Source organism: Cebus imitator, unplaced genomic scaffold (assembly GCF_001604975.1).
Source record: "Cebus imitator isolate Cc_AM_T3 unplaced genomic scaffold, Cebus_imitator-1.0 Scaffold522, whole genome shotgun sequence".
Lineage (NCBI taxonomy): Eukaryota > Metazoa > Chordata > Mammalia > Primates > Cebidae > Cebus > Cebus imitator.
This window is the reverse complement of record NW_016107837.1, coordinates 637,406-651,648: the sequence shown is the minus strand read 5'-3', so window position 1 is coordinate 651,648 and position 14,243 is coordinate 637,406. Positions and strand designations below refer to the sequence as shown.

At 42.0% G+C, this 14,243-nt stretch overlaps 1 protein-coding gene across 1 annotated transcript in view; it reads left to right on the top strand.

Moving 5' to 3' along the window:
• Positions 1–14,243, top strand: part of HTT (huntingtin) — a 143,266-nt gene that overhangs the window by 23,279 nt on the left and 105,744 nt on the right. Inside the window, exons 6-11 of the mRNA XM_017514327.2 lie at positions 2,590–2,731; positions 3,374–3,552; positions 8,574–8,778; positions 10,253–10,300; positions 12,228–12,308; positions 13,895–14,235. Coding sequence (XP_017369816.1) covers positions 2,590–2,731; positions 3,374–3,552; positions 8,574–8,778; positions 10,253–10,300; positions 12,228–12,308; positions 13,895–14,235 — 996 coding nt within the window. The remainder of the gene's footprint in view (positions 1–2,589; positions 2,732–3,373; positions 3,553–8,573; positions 8,779–10,252; positions 10,301–12,227; positions 12,309–13,894; positions 14,236–14,243) is intronic.

Sequence of the window (14,243 nt, the reverse complement as noted above, 5' to 3'; positions counted from 1 at the left end):
CTAACCACAAAGTGAATTTACCCTTATAACCACCAGCCAGGTCAAGACACAGAATATTACCAGCACTCAGAAGCCGCCTTGTAATCCTACCCCATCCCCCATCACTACTCCTTCCTTCCTCCCCACGGTTGTCACTGTCTTGGCTTCTAATGCCAGGGTCTGTTTTTAAATTCTGTGTGCATAGACCATATAGTATGTATTCTTTTTGTCTGATTTCTTTTGCTCAACATTAAGTTCATGAGAGTCTTCTATATTATTGTGTGTATTAGTAGTTCCCGTAGCTTTAGTAACTTCATAGCATTCCATTGTAGGGATATACCACAGTTTATTCATTGTATTATTGCTGGGTTGTTTCTGGTTCTTGGCTATTACGAGCAGTACTGCTGTGACCACTCTCAGGTGTGTCTTTTGGAGCATGTGTGCAGCTTTCCATCATGCACAGCTAGAGGTAGAGTGGTTGGGTAATAGGGTGTGTGCATCTCAGCTGCAGTGGAAACTGCCAAATAGTGTCCAGGCACGGTGGTTCATGTCTGTAATCTGGCACTTTGGGAGGTCTAGGTGGGTGGATCACCTGAGGTCAGGAGCTCGAGACCAGCCTGGACAACATGGTGAAACCCTGTCTCTACTTAAAATACAAAAATTAGCCAGGTGTGGTGGTGTGCACCTGTAATACCATGAGATTCTGTCTCAAAGAAAAAAACAAAACAAAACTGCTAAATAGCTCTTCTGAGTACTTGTACCATCTCACCCTTCTGTCACTGTGTATGGGGACTCCAGGAGCTCTGGTCCTTGCTAGCACTTGGAATTGCTGATGCTTTTACTTTTAGCCCTCCTGATGGGTATGTTCGGGAATCATATTATGATTTTAACTTCCACTCCTTAAAGTACCCTTGGCTCTGAAGTTTTAATTATTAATGCATGTCTTCCCTTTTAAAGTACTCTGAAAGGTATGTTGTGCATGCATTTTGGAAAGTGGAGCTATCTTTTCTAAAATACAGTGTACCTTCTCGCTGTTAGAAGAGTTGTAGCATGGCCTTGGGCCTCCTGTTAGCTGCCTTGGAGAAGGGATTCTTGGGATTGTGGAGATTAGAGCTGAGGAGGCCCCTTGGAGCTCTCAGACTAAGTTTTATTCTTTATTATTCCAGACTATTTAAGCTCACCATGTTCTGACTCTTCATAATAATGAGTAGCTTTCATTGTGCTTGTAAGTTTGGACTAATAGAATGATTTTTTTTTTCTTTTTTGAGACAGAGTCTTGCTCTGTTGCCCAGGCTGGAGTGCGGTGGCACAGTCTCAGCTCAGTGCAGCCTCTGCCTCCTGTGTTCAAGCAATTCTTGTGCCTCAGCTTCCAGAATAGCTAGGACTCCCGGTGCATACCACCATGCCTGGCTAATGTTTGTGTTTTTAGTAGAGACAGAGTTTCACCATGTTGAACTGATGAACGCCTGGCCTCGAACTCCCAGCCTGAAGTGATCTGCCCGCATCAGCCTCCCAAACTGTTGGGATTACAGGCATGAGCCACTGTACCTGGCCAAAGTATTTTTTAAAGATGTGAATATCTTTTCTTGCAGCTAAGAAAGTTTGTCAGAGATAATTCTACTTTATTCTCCAGGTGGTTTCTCAAGAGAAATTCGAGGCAAGAAGCCAGCCAGGGAGTCCTGGGGTCTCATCCTTTGCAGAACAGTGTCCAGGGGCCTGATGTGTACATTCCCTGGGAGTAATAAGCCTCTGAGAAGCAGTGTATGCTAACCATGCTGTGGAAGAGAAACTTATTTATAAATCAGATACCAGCTACTAGTTTACTGATTGTTTGCCCAGGCATAGCTCTGACAGAGTCCCTGACTCATAGTAATTGCTCACTGCATGCCGAACAGTGATTGGAATCAAGTCGTGGCTCGGAGCATGGTTTCCAATAATGGGAAATGGATGTTCTTAAGTACCATAGTCACCAAGATGATGCAACTAGATGGTTCATCCCTTTTCATTCTTAGGATATTTTTGTCAAGATTTAAATGGCCATCATTAGAATTCTAGCACTTTCTCCTTTGGATTGTCCTAGAGGCCCAGTGGGAAAGTATTCCCTAATTTCTTAAGAGAACAGTTGTGGGAAGTATGCTGTCATGTCCATTTAAATTGCAGATGTTTCTGGTTGAAGATGTTCCAGTCCTGAGAACTTCATGACATTAGCAGGACTTTGACAAGCCATCTCTTAGGGTGGGACATTATTGTAATTGGCCAGTATGTTTTTCTTCTTAACTTTGTCATTTGTTGATTTTGTTTTTAACTGTCCCCAAATACTGTGGGTAGAATGTATCTAGAATTGAGGCCTCCACCCTTGCAAAGAGGACATGGATGCTGAGCAGTCCCCTGAGTGAAGGTTATAAAGAAGCAAATAGACTACACATGTCTATAAACTGCTCTTTGAGTGTCCTAAAGTTGGGGTGCTTCAAGTTCAGCTATAGGAAAAGCCTCAAACTGTTTATACTTTGCAAGAATTGGAAACTTCTAATTCAAGTTAAGTTTTATGTAATACCTAATAAGCTTCATGGAAGCTTCATCTTTTATCTGCTTGGACTTCTGCTTCCATAGGTTTTGTTAAAGGCTTTCATAGCGAACCTGAAGTCAAGCTCCCCTACCATTCGGCGGACAGCAGCTGGGTCAGCAGTGAGCGTCTGCCAGCACTCAAGAAGGACACAGTATTTCTACAGCTGGCTGCTAAATGTGCTCTTAGGTAAGGTGGAGGCGTATGAGTGGTAGAGTCTGCAGCATGCACTCAAGGTAGACCTTTGAAACCGTGAAAATTGGATGATCCCTCAGCTTCTGGACCAGGCTATTTGGCACTGGCTGAAAGAATGTGAACTGCCTTGGGTCTGCTGTGAGCCCGCATGGGTCTCTGTGACACTGCAGATGCAGCCGTGCCCAAGGACACCTACCTGTGCAGTGGGTGTGGGCCAGGGTGAGCCCTGCCTGCCACCCAGGGCCTGGCCCTCCATCTGTGCCAGCCCTGACTACCGTGAGTCTGTGAGGCTTGAGACTGTGCCTCGGGTCCCTGTGGGTTCTCTGTAGGTCAGCTGACAGTTTCTCCTGTTGTTTGGGTAACTGTGGAAATCATCACTGGCAAGTCCCCAAGTGAGCGTGTGGACGTGTGAAATGAAATGACCACCCAACTTTCAAAGACGGTGAAGCTCACAGGAAAGGAGCCTGCTAAGCCAGGACATGGGTGTGAAGCCACTTCCAGTGGGCCTTATGATGCACTCATTCATGGCCATGTTCATGCCATCTTTGTCTCTCAAGATCTCTTCTTTTTTAACAAATTAAGTCGAGAATCTCCAAACAGTGAGTCAGATGTTAAGACACCTTGCTGCCCCCACAGGCTTACTGGTTCCTGTCGAGGATGAACACTCCACCCTGCTGATTCTTGGCGTGCTGCTCACCCTGAGGTATTTGGTGCCCTTGCTGCAGCAGCAGGTCAAGGACACAAGCCTGAAAGGCAGCTTTGGGGTGACACGGAAAGAAATGGAAGTCTCTCCCTCTGCAGAGCAGCTCGTCCAGGTAGGAGCACAGGGTTTACTCTAGGCCCTGCATGTAAACGACTGACATTCAAAGAACCAATTAATTTGGAAGAGAAGCGGCAGAACTGAGGGTTAGAGCTGTGGATTCTGGAGCTGTGCTGCTCAGTTCCATCCCGAGGTGCTGACTCCTAGCTGCCTTCCCTCTGTATGTCAGTGTCACTGTGAGTCAGATGCAGGTGATACCTCCTCAGATGCTGTGTTACCTAAGCCCCTCAGAGACTACTGCTACCCTGTTTCTAAAACCAGAGGTCACATTATGTGTTCACCCGCCCAGGAAATATTGATTGAGCACCCACTGTGTGCTAGGCTCTGGGAATACAGTGGTGAGTATTTCAGATGCTGCGTCTGCCCTGTGGAGCCTGTGGCCATACACACTGGTGTGGGCAGGGTGGAATGCTCACTCAAGGAGGTAGGGCGTGGTCCTTTGGGGTGTGGGAAGAAAATGTTGAAATTCTCTTTCCAATGCAGAGAAACCCTGCAGTAATTCTAATGTACTATAATTGGCAGTTGACTTCAGTTCTTTGTAGCATGCTTACTCAGGTCATTTCATTAACTTTTTAACCATGCAGCCTCATTTTAAACAATTGGATTTTTTGAACTTTACTTAAAATGTTATGTCAGATTTTTTACTGTGCTTAATATGTGCCATTTAGCTACATTTTTTTGGGGTACAAAATTGTCAGTGGCTTGAAATGATTCTTACATAGAATCATGAATTGAAGATAATGCTAATAATTGAAGCACTGAGTTAGGTAGTGTTTATAAAGTGCTTAGAATGCTTCCTGGCACATGTTAAGGCCGTGTGAGTGCTGGTTATTCATAGACAGCCGAGCAAGAGTGGACTCTAAGAAAGTATTGGGGCTGAGAGTTCTATTCTGACCAGCTGCCCTTTGGTAATTTTACAGAATAAAAGCAGAGTCTCATGGGATATGACATTTAATTGTATTGCCTTCAAAAAAACATTGCTGAATGTTCTAAGAAGGGTGTTGCCATAGTAATAAAACATTTAGAATATAGTTTATTTCATCTTTACCGTACCTTGTTTTTTTTTTTTTTTTTTTTTTTTTTTTTTTTTTTAAGGAGAATTCCAAATATACAAAAGTATTAGCTCATGACCAGTTGTATTTCATTTATAATCCTACTTCTCCCTTTTTTAATTATTTGGACGCAAACTCCAATCATCCTCTTATTTTATTTATAAGTATTTCAGTATCTCTATAGATGGGGACTCTTTACTTTTAAAACTTAATGATGGTCAGGTGCAGTGGTTCACGCCTGTAATCCTAGCACCTTGGGAGGCCAAGGCGGGTGGATCATTTGAGCCCAGGGGGTTTGAGACCAGCCTGGGCAACATGGCGAAACACCATGTCTTAAAAAAAAAAAAAAATCAGCCAAGTGTGGTAATGCATGCCTGTAGTCCCAGCAACTTGGGAGGCTGAGATGGGAGGATCACATGAGCCTGGAAAGTCGAGGCTGCAGTGAACCATGTTTGCCTCACTGCACTCCAGCCTGGGTGATGGAGCAAGATTCTGTCTCAGAAAAACCAAAACAAAACCCCAAAACAACATCACAAAATAATACCATTGTTATAACTGAAAATATTAAACATTTCCTACATCGAACACCCACTAATTCATTGTCAATTTTTCTCTCTACTCTTGGAATCAGCATCTAAATAAAACTGGTTGATAAGGGTTAAAAGTCTCTTTGATCAACTGGCTTCCCTCCATCCCAGTTTTTTTCCCTTGGAGTTCATTTATTGAGAAATCAGATTATTTGTCTTCTAAGTTTTTTGGTGGTCTGATTTACTGCGTACAACTCCATTGTGTAAATTAACACCTTTTTCTGTTCTCTGTATATTTCCTGTAAATCAATCATTGGAAAAGCCTTGTCAGATTTAATGTATATTTTATAATGTACATTATATCTGAGTTCAGTATTTCTTACATATTCTAAGATAAGTATATTTTAAAAAGTATTGAGACTATATGCTCAGTTTTTTTTTTTTAAAGTGATGCTTTAAAAAAAGGCTTGATCATAAATGTTTAGAGACCATTGGTCTGTTGAGAGAAGCAAATAATTTTTATTTATTAAATTAAACAGTTTAGGTGCACATGGTGGGGCCTGGGGAAGGTCAGTCCTGAGCCGTCACTTACGGGCATGTGGGATCTGACCCGGCACAGGGATTTGGGAGAAGAAAGGAGCCTTATAGACAGAAAATTGGTCTTTGCCAAGTCCCAGGAGTGAAAGGGTGAGAGAATGCTCACAGGGTGAGTGTGGGTGCACAGACAGAGCAACGGTGGGTCTTGAAAAGGCCTCTGGGCTTTCTCGAGATTAGCAAGAGTGCTGGTTATGGAGGTTAGAAGGAGCTCGAAACTGCGTTAAGTTGGGATTGCAGTAATCCTGGAAGGACAGGCATGGAGAGTGAAAGGGAAAAGGGGGTATGGATGTGACACTTACTTAACTGCCCATTTTCTGAACACCTTTCTCCAAAGTAAATAAATGATATGGTACCTTTTTGAACTAGCAAGCTCTAGATATGATTACCTCTGTAACATGTCTTACTCCATCTTGTTTTGACTAATAACTGTTGTTTATTAAATTACTGTGAGAAGTTCAATTCAGCAAATGTAGTTTGGTTAGCCATATTTAATTAGAATTTACTCTTATCCTTGGCCTGGGCAAACTATTAAGCAAGTGTGGGCAAGATATTGATAATTTTAGGTATGCAGGAACTCAGTTTGCTTTCCATGTGTGCTTTTTGAAAAAGAAGTAAGTTGGAATATAGAGGAAGCCCTGAAATCCAAGAAACAAACTCTCTAACCTAGACATGCGATAAAAGCAATTCCAGGATGATTGTTGTTCGCTGTGTAATTCATATTAGAGACCATTCTTCTTGAATAAATAGTATACTTAAGAAGCTGGGCCTAGCCCACTGGTGTAGGCAGGGTGGTATGCTCACTCAGGGAGGTAGGGTGTGGTCCTTTTGGGTGTCAGAAGAAAATGTTGAAACTTCTCTTTCCAATGCATATGCATATGCGTATATTATTAACAAGGAGGGAGAAAAAAGGTAATTAGTAACCATAGGAAAGCCAGCAAGATTTGTAAAGGAAATTTGTGATCCAAGTATGAAGCAAAAGAAGATGCAGAGTAAATTTAAGCAAGTAATAGATTACAGTAAGAGAATCCATTTGACCATTAACCTTGGGACATTCTCTTTCAAACGACATGGAGTAATAAGGAAATATTTCTTTCTGAGTCTAGGTTATTAACGTGACTAGACTCAGAAAGAAGGAAGTATTTCATTATTGCAGTGAATAACATTTATGAACACTATTGTCCATAAATTATGCAGTGAATAACATGAACACATGATATGTAAGATGCATACTGTTCATTTTTAATTAAGTTTTTTGGCTTAACTTCCAGGCAGAGAATATTAAATGTAGTTACCTAGTAGCATGTAAAGGGGAATCTCCATAGTATGAAAGCAGTGCTTTTGCTAACAGAAGTTAGGAGGGGGCAGACGAGGTGAAGGAAATGTGGGTGCTTGTTTCCTTTGTCCAAAATAGATGGCTTAAGAATTCAAGGTATAAGCTGATTTCTGGCCCCTTACACAAAACACTTGTGGGCACTTGCTCTAGGTGCCCACCTGCTCTAGGTGCCCACAAGTGTTTTGTGTAAGGGGCCAGGAAGTAAATATTTTCAGTTTTGCAGGCCATACCAAGTCTGTTGCAGCTACTCAACACTACTTTTGTAGCACTAGAGCAGCCACTGTAGCACTAGGCAGCCCATAAATGTGGCTGTGTTCCAGTGAAACATTTTGTACAAAAGCAGGGCGGGCCAGACCTGACCTGTGCACTGTGGTTTGCTGACCTGGGATTCAGGGGTATAGAAGTAACCATCGGAAGAGCTCAAAGTGAGACGTTTTGCCTTATACTCTTCTACACTGTCTGATTTTTTAAAAAAGAAACATATGTATTTTATAATATTAAAGATAGGGTTGGCAAATAGCAAATAAAAATACAGGATGCCAGAGAAATTGGACCTTGGCAAATAAATAATGAGTAATTTTATGGTGTAAGTATATTAAATCATGTAGGACATACTTGCAGTACAAAATTATTTGTTGTTTTTCTACAATTTAAATTTAAACGGGTGCCCTGTATTTTATCTGGCAACTCTGACTAAAGGGAAAAAGAATAAGTTCGTTATGTTCATATAATGTGGTACAGCAGGGGATCCCAGCCCTCAGGCTGTGGAGTGGTTCTGGTCCATGGCCTGTGAGGAAGTAGGCTGCACAGCAGGAGGTGAGCAGCAGGTGACCTGGCATTCCCACCTGAGCTCTCAGATCAGCTGCAGAATTAGATTCGCATCGGAGCGCAGACCCTATTGCGAACTGTGCATGTGAGGGATCTAGGTTGCATGCTCCTTATGAGAATCTAATGCCTGGTGATCGGAGGTGGAACAGTTCCATCCTGAAACCATCCCCCGGGCCTGTGGAAAAATGGTGTTCCATGAAACCGGTCTCTGGTGCCAGAAAGGTTGGGGAGCATTGTGATATAGTATTAAAAGTGCTAAGAAAAGATGGCATACTGCCTTTGAAACGTTTGGTAGCTCTTTCTCAGTGGCACTCATTATAGTGTCTTTTGATTTTTAAATGTACGTCAGGCAGGCTCCTCGCTCAGTATATGCTTGCTTTATCTTCCCTTTCCGAGTCACCAGTTTTGGGAAATAGAGATCTTCATTCTCACGCTACTGCTCTAGTGGAAGTGCTCTATTTATTTGCAAGGAATTAATATAACAATGAAAAAAATCATGGAAATTGAGAAAACAACTTGGAAGCTAATGATCACATTGGCAGAAGTGATAGGGAAATTTTTAGGGGGAGAAACTAAGGTATAAACTTTGCCAGCAAAGTCCTGTTAAAAAACAAAAAAAAGGTGGAGCTTAGGATGCATTTTATAACTCTGACCAGAACATCTGTGTTTCTGTTTCTAGGTTTATGAACTAACATTACATCATACACAGCACCAAGACCACAATGTTGTGACCGGAGCCCTGGAGCTGTTGCAGCAGCTCTTCAGAACACCTCCACCCGAGCTTCTGCAAGCCCTGACCACCATGGGGGGCATCGGGCAGCTCACCGAGGCTAAGGATGAGTCTGGTGGCCGAAGCCGTAGTGGGAGTATAGTGGAACTTATAGGCAAGTTATTAGCAAGGTCTATTCTTATACTTAACTTGGCAGTAGTACTAGTTACCCTCTATTGATTATGGGCCCGCCCTTTGCTAAGCAGTCTGTGTTGCATCTTCCTTGCCAAAACTCAAAATACAAATTTCATCTTTATTTTATAAATAGAGGAGTTAGGCTGGGCGTGGTGCCTCACGCCTGTAATTTTAGTGCTTTGGAAGGATCATTTGTGCCTAGGAGTTTCAGGCAGCTTGGCCAAGTGAGAACCTGTCTCTATAAAAAAAAAAAAAATTAGCTGAGCTTGGCAGCACATGCCTGTAGTCCCAGCTGCTTTGGAGGCTGAGGTGGCAGGATTGCTTAAGCCCAAGAGATTGAGGCTGCAGTGAGTCATGATGTCAGCACTACACTGCAGCCTGGTAATGGAGCAAGGTGCTGTCTCAAAATAAACTTAAAAATAAAATAAATAGGAGAATTAAAGTTTAGAAGGTTAGGTAGCAAAATGAGGCCACACATTTAAAGCCCCTCCTTCTGATTCTTTCTTTGCCTTGGCTGCCTCCTGTTGCCTTTCAGGTGCAAAGAAATAAAAACAGTATGGAAAGTAGTTGTAGGATCCTTGTGTTAATTTGCCAGAAATGGCATCTTCAAGTTGTCAGAGGGATCTGAGAGTTCCTTCCTATCCTGACTTCAGAAAATCCCTCTATCCCCAGCTCTGTGTCTGCCTCCACTGCCCAGTCTGCCCCTCTCCATGCTCTTGGGGGCTGGGTCCTATCCCACCACGCAGTGCTGCCCTGGAGCAGTGAGCTTAGGAGGCCCTGTCTTGCATGAGAGCTGCCTTTGGGAGCTGAAGTGGACCAGAATCCCTGAATCCTAGCCTCTTCCGCTGGGTCTGGTGATTAGCAGACTGTGGATAAGCTTTTGCTGACTCTAGCCTCTCCTAGTCCACTGCAGTGTGGTTGGTGTAGGGCACTGTGTATGCAGCGTGGCCTTTCCTCACAGCCGCCACATTAGAGAAAATCCGAGTGAAGCCTCATTGCTGCCTCTTGTGAACATAAATGTTTGCCAGAACCATGAGCAGGAAATGTTCATCTGCCTTGTTCTCTGTCCTTTGCACTGAAGAATCTTTTTCTCTATAGAATGCATGCCTTACACATAATGCGTGGAAATACTCATCGCTAATGAAAAGTTACACTTGATTGTTAGTTGACTAAAAAATCTGAGATTTCTAATGCTTTTAATTTGGCTTTTAAAATAAAAAATTATCTTAGCTTTTTTGACTTCTTAGGTCACATCTTTAGAACTATATATTTGAATGTTAATGTAATTTTCATATTGAAATTAAAATACTAAACTGTGATGTTAAGTGCTTCCTGTGGAAATACATTCACATTTTCCCTACCTTTAAAGTTGAATCAAGCTGTTTGAAGATTTTCACATTTCTTCTAGATCTTATCAGCTTGTTACTTTATCTGTCACTTTCTGTGATTTACAGCTGGAGGGGGTTCCTCATGCAGCCCTGTCCTTTCAAGAAAACAAAAAGGTGATTATTTCAGAAATAAGAGTCTTGTGTTGAATCCTATTCATTTTCTTGTATTTCTGTAATGTATTGGACTCTGTGTATATCTCTTCTCAGTAGAGTGATTATATGTGTGAATGTTGCTGGAATCTGATAATCAAGCCTCAATAGTTCTGTAGGTGGCTTTTAAACATTGCTTTCATATTAGAATTGCTTTGTCATAAATTTTGAATGCATCATAAATTTCTAATGTTCAGGGGTTAGCAGACTTTTTCTGTAAAGGGACAGAGTATAAACATCTTAGCTTTATGGGCCATATGGTCTCTTCGGCAACCATTCAGCCCTGCCCTGTGGCAGGAATGCAGCTGTAGACAGTACCCGGCCAGCTGTGTTCCAATAGAACTTTACTTACAGAAACAGGCAGGCTGTAGTTTGCCCATACCTGCCTTAGGGAATGTATTGTTATGTTTTATGAAGGTAACTTACCCTCCCAGTGAATTTTGTTTAATATTAGTCAGGAATATTATTAAATAGCTTCTTTTTCATCCTGGGCAGCATAGTGAGACCTGGTCTCTAACAAAACAAAACAAAAAACAGCCAGGCATGGTGGCATGGTGGCCAGTGCCTGTAGCCTCAGCTGCGGCTCAGGAGGCTGAGGCAGGATAATTGTTTGAGCCCAGGAGTTTTGAGGTCACAGTGAGCTATGATCATGCCACTGCACTCCAGCCTAGGCAACGGAGTGAGACCTGTGTCTTTATTTTTTGGTGTTTTCTTTCCCCCATTTACAGCTGTGGACTTTAAACTGTTTTGTTATAGCTGGAAAATCCTTTTTTTAAAAAGTGAAATCTGCCAATATTATAAGACAGATGAAAGTAGAGTTGTGTTGGCTATAGCATTAGGGTAAAAGTCGGGGGTGGCCTGGAGCCTCTCTTCTGGTGGCAGCCTAGCTCTTGCACCTTCGAGGAGATTATCCTGGGGATGGCGCTATGGAACATATTTGCAAACCACTGATTTGGAGGCTAGAGATGGCTTTTGTTAACATCCGAATTCACCTTTTTGGCATTTTACTTGATTTCTCAAGGTAAATAACTTATTTTGTAATAAAGGTCCCTGTTATTTAGTAGATAGGCCAAGTTGCTGTGTTAATTTCATCTAGATTTTGGGTTTCCTTTGCTAATTTTTTTCACCTTTAATGTCGCATCATTGTAAACTTATGGAAGTTGTCATACTTCTGACTTATTCTTTGAAGAGCAGAAATTAGAAATTTCCAATTATTATTTTGATAGTGCCATTTAATAACATTCATATGTAATGTAGCCACAAAGATTTAACGAGTTCAGTTAAATCATATTAAGACTGTTGGTTTCATTTGTTCTCATTAATGTAATTCTGAAGATGAACAATAAAATGTATTTTAGAACTTTACAAATGAAATATTATTTCATCCTTCCAGACCATATAATGCTCGAGTTCTGATTGGTAATCACAAAGTCCAGAAAATTAAAAGATAATAAAATGAAAGTGACCTTTCGGTATAGGAGTTTTATCTATAAATTCTGGTATGCCATTGGAGCTATGACATGAATATTTCAAAGGCCAATAGGATTGGATCTTTACAGTTGTAACTTACACCATTTTTAAGTTTAAGTAGCAATATAAATTATTTAATAGAAAGCAGTAAATATTAATTATTAAAATGTTTTATGGTATAGTTTGAGAATCATTGCTTTTAACTTTTTTCCATACAAGTTTATTGACTTTAATAGCATTCTAAACAAAACATCTCTACATTCTTTGTGTTTAACACTGTAGAGGTATAAAAATACTTATATGAAGATAAACTGTATTAAATTAGATATGCTTATGAGTTTCATTTTCGAGTGCATTTACTTAATTTTGAAGTCCTTATTTTTAGCAAACTTAAAAGGAATGTTGCTACCTTATTTACCAGGCAAAGTGCTCTTAGGAGAAGAAGAAGCCTTGGACGATGACTCTGAATCGAGGTCGGACGTCAGCAGCTCCGCCTTTGCAGGTAGTTCTCACTAGTTAGCTGCTGGTGTGGACCTTCACTGTCTGCTGTCCACCCCTTGCCCTTCCTGCCCCTCCCCCTGCACCCAGTGGACAGCACGGCGGGGGGCAGCAGTGGAACCTGATTGCTCAAGTGGGGGCTATTTGGGCTTCTTTTATAATGCTTATTCTGAAGCTTGTGTGTCTGTGGTGTTTGCATCAGATATTTGCTGTTTTCCTTGGTTTAGGCTGTTTTAAAATTAGGTTTATCCTCCTTGAGCACCGGGCTTTGTGAGTAGGGCATGGCAGGTAGAAGCGTCTCATGAGTTGGATGGGTTATTCTGGGGGTTGGAAAATGGGATAAAAGATTGTCTATGGATAGTTCAACTTGAAAGAATCTGCCTTTGTTTACAGATATTTATTTATTTATTTGAGATGGAGTCTCACTCTGTCACTCAGTGCAGGCATGCAGTGTCACTGGAGCGCAGTGGCATGCTCCTGGCTCACTGCAACCTCCGCCTCCCAGGTTCAAGTGACTCTCCTGCCTCAGCCTCTTGGGTAGCTGGGACTATAGGTGCCTGCCACCATGCCTGGCTAATTTTTTTTTTGTAGAGACAGGGTTTCACCATGTTGACCAGGCTAGTCTTGAACTCCTGACCTCAAGTGATCCGCTTGCCTCAGCCTCCCACAGTGCTGGGATTACAGGTGTGAGCCACTGCACCTGGCCACTTACAGATAGTTATCTAATGTGATTCTATGAGTACTTTATGCAAGATGAGGATTATAATAACTGGATTATATGAGGATGGTTTTGGTTGTATAATCCTATCTAAAAGAATATTTTAGCTATAACTGAAAGGAAGGCTTAAATATTTAGGGAGGAAAATCTAAATAATTCTAGTGGTAATTATTTACTTTACAAAATAAAAATAGATTTTTTTTCTGATTATACAAATTAAACAGCAATAAAACATCACAACTATCTGGACTAGTATAAAGCTCACACGCTCACCAACTCAACTGCCCCCAGGAGAGACCACTGCCAACAGGTTCATGTTGGCCTTTTTGCCATGATTTTTCTATAGTCTTCTTTGTTTTAAGTGGGAATTTAAAAAGTGAACTAGGAAAATGTGTTACAGGTTTATCTTGCAGGAGAACAGGACTGCAGTAGAGATCTTGAACATGGCTTGGAAGAAGGCAAGCCTACCCCAGAGGGATGATGAGTTTACACTTATTTCTGACCACTGCTTGCTTAGAGGATCTGCATGTCTGTGCCCCTGACTAGGCTGCCCCTTAATTACAAACGTCTTTATACGTTGCTCCAGCGAAGGCTTGGAGTAGTTGGTTAGGAACTTGAAGTTGAATTTTTGCAGTGAAACACCATTTGAGAATATTATCTTCTGGTAAGCCTTGTTTTATTGAGATGGGTACTGTAGCGAGAGGCAGTGTGAGTGGTGCTTGATGCACTGCTGTCGTGTGTTTCACTGTCTTCAGGATTCAGTGCAGCTACAACATTTGATAACTGTGGCACTTTTTGTAATTTTGCAAGCCTTTGATTCCCTGTGGAATGTTTTCTCACCATTTGACAAATGAGTGCTTCTCTGTCTTCAGCCTCAGTGAAGGATGAGATCAGTGGAGAGCTGACTGCTTCTTCAGGGGTTTCCACTCCAGGGTCGGCAGGTCATGACATCATCACAGAGCAGCCACGGTCACAACACACGCTGCAGGCAGACTCGGTGGATCTGGCTGGCTGTGACTTGACAAGCTCCGCCACTGATGGGGATGAGGAAGATATCTTGAGCCACAGCTCCAGCCAGGTCAGTGCCGTCCCGTCTGACCCTGCCATGGACCTGAATGACGGGACCCAGGCCTCCTCGCCCATCAGTGACAGCTCCCAGACCACCACAGAAGGGCCTGATTCAGCTGTCACCCCTTCAGACAGTTCTGAAATTGTAAGTGG